The sequence below is a fragment of the Malania oleifera genome, chromosome 4 (genome assembly GCF_029873635.1).
Source record: "Malania oleifera isolate guangnan ecotype guangnan chromosome 4, ASM2987363v1, whole genome shotgun sequence".
NCBI lineage: Eukaryota > Viridiplantae > Streptophyta > Magnoliopsida > Santalales > Ximeniaceae > Malania > Malania oleifera.
This window is the reverse complement of record NC_080420.1, coordinates 106253127-106262602: the sequence shown is the minus strand read 5'-3', so window position 1 is coordinate 106262602 and position 9476 is coordinate 106253127. Positions and strand designations below refer to the sequence as shown.

Here is a 9476-nt window from a genome sequence, read left to right as displayed (position 1 = left end):
CCAACAACTTTCTGTCATTATCTTTAATGAAATATTCATTAATAATGGAAGTAGCCATCCAGTAAATTAGTCAAGCATCAAGAAGAGTTTAAACAGTGTTGTCATAATAACAGCAACCTATCACAACTAGGACCCATTCATTATTGCCCCATGAGAGTTTCCATATTAATGTGGAGTAGACATCAACTAATTTAAAAACTATAAGTGTAATTATCACATATTTTTTTAAACCAAAGTGGCCCATTTCACCTTAACACATAAGCTTTTTCAATGTTTCTATATTTTGGGTGTATGCTTTTTCTAAAAATATGAAAAAAAAAAATCAGTATAGGATATCTGGTATCGCTCAAAATAGAATTTCGGGTCATAAAAATAAGTATGCCAGATTTTCTGTCACAAATCCAAATTCCTCCAACATTTCCCACAAAGCTGGTGAGCTTGAGATCCTGTGAATCACTTTCCCCACTGTTCTTCACTTGGAAATTTCCTCTGGAGTGAACTTTTGATAGTTAAAGAGAATCCCAGTTGCTTTCTTTTAACACAAGTTGAGATAATACTGTTGTCTGAGTTTGACCATGGATCCCAGCTTTTGTTTTTTTTGAGATAGCTATCCTCTAGAGGATGAGGTGGAGGATATGGGCTTTTTTTTGGATAGCAAATCTTTAAAATCTGCATCAAAGTCGGCCCAACTAAATGCAGTGTGTTGGGGCATTGGGTCCATGAATTGAATACTCCACATCATCTGGTGGCCCATACTGCAAGCAGATCAACATGCATGCAAAAAGGCTGCTCTTGTGGTTGTGGGGGCAAACCCTAATCTTTAAAGGCCTCTATAATTAGAATGAGGCAGGTGGCCCTCGTTGGCCAGCTAGAGCTGACTTGTCAAATAATTCACCGCCGCTACTGTTATCCATCTGCAACTTCGGTCTTGAAGCATTACTTTATTCTCTTTCCTACTTACAAGGCCGCTCAGTGGATCACGGATGCTGGGTTTTAAATGCTGCACTTTTAGGGTAAATGGGTAATAATTATATATGTATATAATAGAAAGAGAGAGTAGAAATGGCAAGAAAGGCTCACAATGGATGCATCATTTGTGGTGTGGAGATTTCTGCTAACAAATGGGAGGGTGAATTTTATAATTCCTAGTCAAAAAAGGGTGAATTTGATAATTATACAGCAGCCTCTATGAATATATGGAGTCTATGGAAGAAGAGTACTTATTTAGTTATGTAGCTATGCAGCAAAAAAGGTTTATATGTCAACAGCATCAACTGGTAAGGATGTTGTCCTGTGAAGAGAATGTGGGAGCAGTGGACCAGTATAGCGACTCTTGGCAGTGAACATGTTCTGTGCTTTTGGACGCTCCTTGATCGCCTCACAATTCCGAGCCCTTTGGGTTCTCGAATCGGGGCAGCTCTTCTGAAGATGTGCGTCAAATCTTGAAATTGATTTTTGTGCCATTTCATTACTGTATGGCTGTAATGAGTTTGAAATTGAATGGTTTGTAGCACCATTCTGCATTTTGCCTGGTGTGTGATCTGAACCAGAACATAAGGTTGAAGATTTTGGCATACTTCCCAGTTGAAAATCCCTCAGTTCTCTCAATTTTATCTGATACTTTGCCTTTGCCCATCTTAATTCGTGCTGAACTTCGTTCTCGTAACCATCTGGGACGGCATAAAAGGAAGGAATTTCAGAGGAAGAATTGGAAACATGTAATTGTCTGAAACAATTTCTGCAACGGGATGAAGCTTTATTTTCCATTCCTACATCTTTCTCAGATGAAGAGTGGGAAGCATGTAACTGCCCGAAACAATTTCTGCAATGGGATGAAGCTTCATTTTCCATTCCTACATCGGTCTCAGCTATCTGAATTGTCCCTCGAGCCAAGAGTCCTTACCTGTGTTTCAGCAGAATGTCTTCTCAGAGCAGACGGAGCGAAACCACAGGCCTTCCTGCGGAGCCCATAGCGCAAGTATACTGCAAATTGTGTGAGTGGCTCAATGCAATTGCAGTGGCCTCGTCTGTATCATTATGCTCAGACCCATCAACTTGGTATGTGATCTCTTCAAACCGACCGTGCGTTGCAGAACATGGGCACTGCAAAAGATGCAAGTTCTTGGCACTGGGACTGGTCGATAGAAAATTCAAGAGGGAACCATTAGAGGTATGTTTTGAAGCACAGTTTTGACAAAAGCTTGAATTTGCAAAACGAGGGGTTTCTTCGATTCCTGGCCCTGGTTTCCATTCTGGTACCATGGCAACAATTTCCCCATCAATCATATCAGCTATTTTGGTCACATCTTGGTCTGTAATATCCAGCTCTGCAACCATTTCAGTTGCAACACTAAGTGCTGTATCTGTTTCAATGTCAAATGGGAAGTAAATATTTCGAACGCGGCCTGCAAAGACAGAGCTCAAGTTATTGCTTGACGAATAAGATTCAAAAGATAAGGGGAAAGAGAAAAAAAAGGAAAAAGGGGAAGGTTATGCATCTGACCTTCCCTGTCAGCAATTCTTATTCTTAAAACGATGCCACCATCTTCTCTTCTTTTCCCTTTGATACTAATGTCTACATCCGCAGAATGTTCATCATCATGGTACTCGAAAAGCTCAATTCCGCTGTGTTCAATCTCAAACGGAGGATGATAATTCCATCCATTTTCAGCTTCTATACCACAGTCATTGGAATAATCATTGGTGAAGGAGGTATCACTGTGATGGTATTCAAGGAAGGGTTGTCTCAACAAAGGGTTCGTGTTGTCAAATTCTCTCTGGCACTCTATGGGTTTTACATCAGATTCAAGATCATCAATTTGGAGAAAGGGGTCTTTCAGAAGCTCCCTTGCGGACAGCCTTGAGGAAACAGTTGCTAAACATTTCTCTACAAATTGTCGAACTTCTGGATCATTCACTTTATATAAAGCATCTGGTTTTTTTCCCTGGAAAGGCAAGCATGTCAATGGAGAGAGAAACACAACAGACAGGGGTTTGTCGGGGTGGGGGGGGGGGGGGGGGGGGTGGGGGGTGGGTGGGGGGGGGGGGGGTGGGGGGGGGGGGGGGGGGTGGTGGGGGGGGGTGGGGGGGGGGGGGGGGGGGGGCGGTTTGGGTGGGGGGTTCTTGTTGTGTGTGTGTGGGGTGTGGGAGGTTTGGTCTGTGTTTTTTTGTGGTTGTTGGTGGTGTGTGGGTGGGGTTTTTGGGGGGTTGTGTGTTTTTTGTGTGTGGTGTTTTTTGGGTGTTGGGGTGTGGTTGTGGTGGGTGTTGGGTTGGGGTTTTTTTTTGTGGTGGGTTGTTGTTTGTAGGGTTGTGGGGGGGGGGGTGTGGGGGTTTGGGGTTGGGGTGTGTGGGGTTGGTTGGTTTTGGTTTGTTGGGTGGGGAGGTTTTTTTTGTGTGTGGACTGTGTTTGGTATTTTGGTGGTTGTGTTTTTGGGGTGTTGTGTTTTTGTGGGTTTTGTTGTTTGGGGGGTGGTGTTGGTGTTTTTGTGTGTGTGTGGTGTGGTTGTTGGTTGGGTTGGTGGTTGTGGTGTTTTTTTTAGTTTGTTTTTGTGTTTTGGGGTTTTGGTTTGGGTGTGGTTGTTTTGTTTTTGTTTTTGGTTTTGGGTTGGTGTTAATGTTTTTGTGGGTGGTTTGTGTGGGGTTGGTGGTTTGTGTGTTGTGTGGTGGTTTTTTATTTTAGTAATGTTTGATTGGGTGTTGTGGTTTTTTTTTGGGTTGGTGTTGTTTGTTATTTGTTGTTTGTGTTTTTTTTGGGTTGGTTGTTGGTGGGTGTGGAGTTTATTTGTGTGTTTTTGGTTGGTTTGGTTGTTGTTTTGTTGTTGAGGTTGGGTGTGGTGGTCGGTTGTGTGTGTTGTTTTGGTTTGTGTTTTTTGGTTTGATGTTTGGTTTGGTTTATGTTGTTTTGTGTTAATGGTGTTTTTTTTTTTTGTGGTTCTCTTGGGTTGGTTTTTGGGTACGTTGGTTTGTTTTTGTGTGGGTGTAGTGTTTATGTTTGTTTTGTTTTTGGTTGTTTTTTGTGTTTTGTTTTTTTGTTTGTTTTTGTTTTTTGTTGTTTTGGGTTTTTTTTTGTTGATAGTTGGGTTTGGTTTATTTTTGTTTGTTTTTGTTATTTTTTTTGTGTTTGGTTTTATTTTTTTTGTGTGGTTTGTTGGTTTTGTTTTTTTGTTGTTTGTGGTGGTTTTTGTTATTTTGGGGGAGTTGGGGGATATTTGTGAGTTTTAGTGTGGAATTTTTTGTTTTGTGTTTTGTTGTGGTTGGTGTTTTTTTGTGGTTGTTTTGTTTTTGTTTGGTGGGTGTGTTTTTTTGTTTGGGGTTTTTTTTTTGTGTTGTGTTTTTGTTTTTTTGGTTTTGTTATTTTTTTGTTTTGGTTTTTGTGATGTTTGGGTTTTGTATTGGGTGTGGGGTTTGTTGGTGGTGTATGGTTTTGTGTTTGTTTTGTGTTGGTGTGGTTTTGGTTTGGGTTTGGTTGGGGTGTGTGGTGCGGTTGATTGGTTGTTTGTGTGTGTTTTGTGTTTGTTGTTTTGTGGTGTTTGTTTTTGTTTTTGGGTTTGTTTATTTTTTTGTGTTTAGTGTTTTTTGTTTTTAGTTATTTTTAGTTTTTGTTTTAGGTGGGGTTGGTGTCTTTTTTTTTTTCTGTATTTGTTTTTTGTGGGATTTGTTTGTTTATGGGATTTGTTTTTTTGTTGTTTTTTGGGTTGTCTTGTTGTTTTTGTTGTGGTTTTGTTGTTGCTTTGTGTTTGGTTGTATGGGGGGTTGGTTGGATGGAGAAGAGTACTGAACAGATAACTTTCTTGTAGATCTGAGCAGGATGAGTGCATTCACTGTATGGATATTCAAAGGTGACCATCTCCAAGATGCACATCCCAAAGGAATATATGTCAACTAATTCATTGTATTCCTCTTCATACACTTCTGGTGCCATGAACTCTGGTGTCCCTGGTTCATACAAACCCCAGAGACAAATAAATTACTATGTAAAAATTACTCTCCCCATTCAATTCAGTCCACTGATAGCCCCAAAATTGAGTTGGTTGGGAAATCTTAAATGACATAAAGCCCCAAACCAACTTTGAATCCCTGTTGTAATTTTTTAAACTCTCTACTCTCAAGGGATTTGCATCAGTTAAACATACCTACACAATGGGCCGCGTGTGACTTCCGGAGAATCGCGGCAAGGCCGAGATCGCCGATCTTCACTTCCCCTTGGTTGCCATTGACAAAGATATTGTCACACTTGAGATCTCTATGGATTACAGGGGGGTCATGGCTATGGAGATAGAGAAGCCCTAACAAGATCTGCCTGCACCAATGCTTCACTGCTCTAATGTTAACTCTTTTGTGCTTTTGCCTATACCTACAAAAGGGCCACACCCAAAATAAAAAAAAAAAAAAAAATGAACCCAAAATTTTTAAAAATATTCTGAAATCTGAAGACCCATAAACTTAAAAAAAAAAAAAAAAAAGGGAGAAGAGATTAGGAAAATTTTAACATATTTACAGAACTTACTGTCTCAAAGTTCCGGAAGTAAACATCTCAGTCACAAAGTTAATGTTCCTATTTGCAGGATCTACCCAAGACGTATAGAACTTCATAATGTTTTTGTGCTTTAGTGTTTTCAGGAGATGAATTTCACAATAGAGCCTCTCAAGATCTTCAGGGCTCTGCAAAAAATCATAAAGCTTGACCTGGTTCCAAGCAACTTCAATCCCTTCATACTCATCAAATGCTCTATACCTGCACCAAAAAAATCATCAGAAACCCCTCAATCAAAAACACCAAAATGCAATAGAACATCCAATCAATCAAATAACCATCTTAAATAAATTATTAAAAACCCACAAAAAATAATAAAAATAACTAGCTGAGCAGGAAAAAAACTTCAAAAATTCATACACTGTCTTTGAAGCTCCTTTCCCAAGAATTTCATTGTACTGCAAGAAGAATGAAGCTCGATAATCAAATGCAACACATAGCAGCAAATAGAAAGAAGAAGGGAAGAGGGAAAGAGAAAATTGAATACCCTCCCATATCTTCCTGTGGGATCGACTTCTACAAACTCAGAGTCCTCTGCTTCAAGATGCAAGAGACCATTCATTCTCTACTGTTGTTTTTGCTCTGATAATTTTTTTTTTCTCCTTACAGTCTTCCTTCTGACACCGAAGGTGGTGCTGGAGAGAAAATTTATCATACGCAAACACTCCCTTCTCAGAGCTGGCCTAGAAAGAGAGAGAAACCATCAGAGAGAGAGAGAGAGAGAGAGAGAGAGAGCGAGAGAGCGAGAGATTCATCAAAAAGACAAGGTTTTCCAACACAGAGAGCCACCCACCCCACGTCGATACATGACAAATAGAGAGAGAGAGAGAGAGAGAGAGAGGAAACAAGCTGCTTTTCTCTCTCCTCGCGGCTGTAAAACTCTAATCTGCTCCTGCAGCTTTTCGGTTAAAAAAATTTTGATTAAAAGAAGGACCATCTGCGATTGGTTCTTTTAATCCTGACCGTTAAGCACACGAGGGAACCCTAGGTTCCAAAACGGGTCGTTCACCCACCTAAAGGGTCAAAAAAAACTCTTTCTATTATTATTTTGTTTTTTTTTTTCATAATTCATTCATCTATTACTAATACTATTCTAAACGGACTTGTGCTCGTTACGGTCTCACATGACGCTAATAGAATAAGTATAACCGATAAATTTGATTTTTCTCTACTGTGTTATGTGAACTCGTATTGCTAGGGCCTACGACACTTTTTTATTTTTTGATTAGTGGGAGTTATGATCTTGAGCTCACAAGATTTTGAAGATTTTTTTTATCATTTAAATAGGTTAAATTAACTTTCTTAAGTTTTATGTTTTTTTAAAATATGTTCCTTTTATGATTATTGTTGATGGGTATTTTTATTTTTATTTTTATTATTAATTACTCATAATTCCTACTCCTTAAATTTAACCAAAAATTCCAATTTTATATATATATATATATATGTATGTATATATAAAATAGTGTTTGAGCTTTTTTGAGAATTAACGATTTAATAGTCTCTATGATTCCCTACCTTTACCAAGTCTCTAATCAATAATAAGCATCATTTGCACTTGTTGAATGCGTAATTTAGGAAAATTTTTAGTTCATTATTATTGAACTCATTGTAAAATTAACTAACTTTGTTAATTTCTCAAATTCTCACTTTTACTTTTTTATTGTTTAGATTTTAAACCCTTCATTCTTTTATATTTTTCTCAACGTGATCCAATTATAATAGTATTATACTTTTCCGTGTACCACTGCTTTGTTTTAGTTGCATATTTTCATGTGGTTAGAATCCTAAAAGTGAGACATTCGTACAATTGCAAGTCCTCGTCAAACTATTTGGATGAAAAAATGGTTCGACCATTAAAAGTATGTAACTGTGAACTTAGAAAACTTAAATCGATTTCATTATTTTGATTCACGTGACATGTTCTTTTACTTTATGTGTTTTAACCAAAGACTAAAAATGTAATGTACAAAAAAAGACTTTGTTCCTCTTTCATTTATTCTTAATAGAATTAAAATTTTCTATCAAACAAAATCTCCATCCAAATTTTAAATAAAGTATATGGGAAAAATAACAATACAATTTTATTAATACTTAAAATTAAGAAGTGTGTAACCCACAAACTTAGGTATAGCTTATGCATAGCTAATATTAATTATTATTATTTTTAGAGTCATTCAAAATTATCGACTCATCAAACTTAAATTATATAACGGGAGATGACTCATCTCACATTTTGTATTAGTTTTTACGTTTTCGAAACTTAAAACTCGAAAATTTCAAACCCTATTAAATTAACCCAAAATCAGATGTGACCCACAAACTTCCTCATAACTTATGCATAGCTAATATTTACTAGTATTATTTTTAGAGTCATTCAAAATCATCGACTCATCGAACTTAAATTTGTGATCCACAAACTTGCATATAGCTTTTGCATAGCTAATATACGTTATTATTATTTTAGAGTCATTCAAATTTATCGACTCATCGAACTTAAATTATATAACGGGAGATAACTCATCTCGCATTTCGCATTTGTTTTCACGTTTTCGAAACTTCAAACTCGAAAATTTCAAACCTTAACTGATTTACTCAAAATTAGATGTGACCCACAAACTTCCTCATAACTTATGCATAGCTAATATTTACTAGTATTATTTTTAGAGTCATTCAAACTTATCGGCTCATCGAACTTAAATTATATAATGGGAGATAACCCATCTCACATTTCGTATTTATTTACACGTTTTCGAAAACTTCAAACTCGAAAATTTCAAACCTTAGTCGAAAATCAGGTGAGAGAGTAAGGTGAAGTTAGGTTTGTGAAATAAAGGGGTGGGGTAGGGGGGCGGGGTTGTGGAGGTTAGGCTGGCCGGTGAATAGAGAGAGGTTCGCATCTTCATAAAATCTTGGTGCAATCAATGGAGGAGGACCATGGGAAATTGACATTAGCAAGGAAAAGAATTTGACGAGTTTGGAAGGTAGGGTGTGAAAATTGCATTAATTTTTTGATGTTATATTTTGTACCTTTTCGTACAAAGTTGTTTCTTTTAATGAGGGGGGCAAAGTATGGACCACCATGACTTAAGATTAGAGCCCCAATTAGTAAATTATAATAATTATAGGCATCGAGATTTGCAAAAATTAGATTTGTAAAGAGTCACAATCGGTCATGATATTTGTTTTGTTGGTGGGGGAGGGCTTTTGGGGTAAATATAATTATGCTGGCTATTAAGAATCTATGCTATTATATGGGAATTCCTCTTTGGTGTCATTTTTCAAAAATGTAAAATTCCCCCATGAGTTTAGTGTCGCACCATAGTATCTAAAGTGACGCAATGGTGGTTAGAGCCTCCGAGTTATAAAAAAAAAAAACAACTAATAATTATTCCAAAATACTTCTTGAACTACCGATAATTTTTTAAAATACCCATACAATTATGTCAAATTTACCCCTTTAACTATTTATAATTATTTTAAAAGACCCTTATAAACTATCTACAACTATCTCAAAATGCTCTTATACTATTTAAATTTTTATTATTTTTTTTATAATTTTTTAAAAATAGAAAGTCGTAGAACACGCACATAGTATGTGCCCATGGCTAGTTTTATTTAAGAAAATAAAAAAAATTTAAAATATTTTTTATTATATTTTCTCTTTTTATTAGTATACAAAATAAATACTTGTTTTAGTATGAATAATATTAAAAAATCAAATATTAATTGTATGTAAAATCAAAATTTTATTCATTGATTTTTTATTTTTTTCTTTTCATTCTCATTTTTTGGTAACTAAACGTGAAAAAGTAAATTTTTTTTTTTGTATTTTCATTTCTTATTTTTAAAATAATTTTCAAGTTTGGAATGGGGCAAAAAAAAAAAAAGAAGGAAAGAAAATAGGAAGGGAGAAGAAAACAAGAGGAAATGATTGGTTAGG

The 9476-nt window shown here is 36.4% G+C and overlaps 1 protein-coding gene across 1 annotated transcript; it reads right to left on the bottom strand.

The window, feature by feature from the left end:
* Window positions 1-1108: 1108 nt before the first annotated feature.
* Window positions 1109-6413, bottom strand: LOC131153561 (serine/threonine-protein kinase WNK1). The gene is made up of 7 exons (XM_058105949.1): window positions 6021-6413; window positions 5894-5931; window positions 5507-5734; window positions 5133-5353; window positions 4775-4935; window positions 2504-2945; window positions 1109-2405 (listed from the first exon to the last, which is right to left on the bottom strand). Exons 1-7 carry the CDS (start codon window positions 6093-6095, stop codon window positions 1927-1929), a joined length of 1644 nt encoding a protein of 547 aa, XP_057961932.1. The 5' UTR covers window positions 6096-6413; the 3' UTR covers window positions 1109-1926.
* Window positions 6414-9476: the final 3063 nt, after the last annotated feature.

Coding starts and splice junctions, on each gene's coding strand:
- LOC131153561 (XM_058105949.1), bottom strand. CDS start 6,095: ATGAATGGTCTCTTGCATCTTGAAGCAGAGGACTCTGAGTTTGTAGAA. Junction 5,932..6,020: donor CCACAGGAAGATATGGGAGG/GTATTCAATTTT, acceptor TTCTTCTTGCAG/TACAATGAAATTCTTGGGAA. Junction 5,354..5,506: donor ACTTCCGGAACTTTGAGACA/GTAAGTTCTGTA, acceptor GCCCTTTTGTAG/GTATAGGCAAAAGCACAAAA.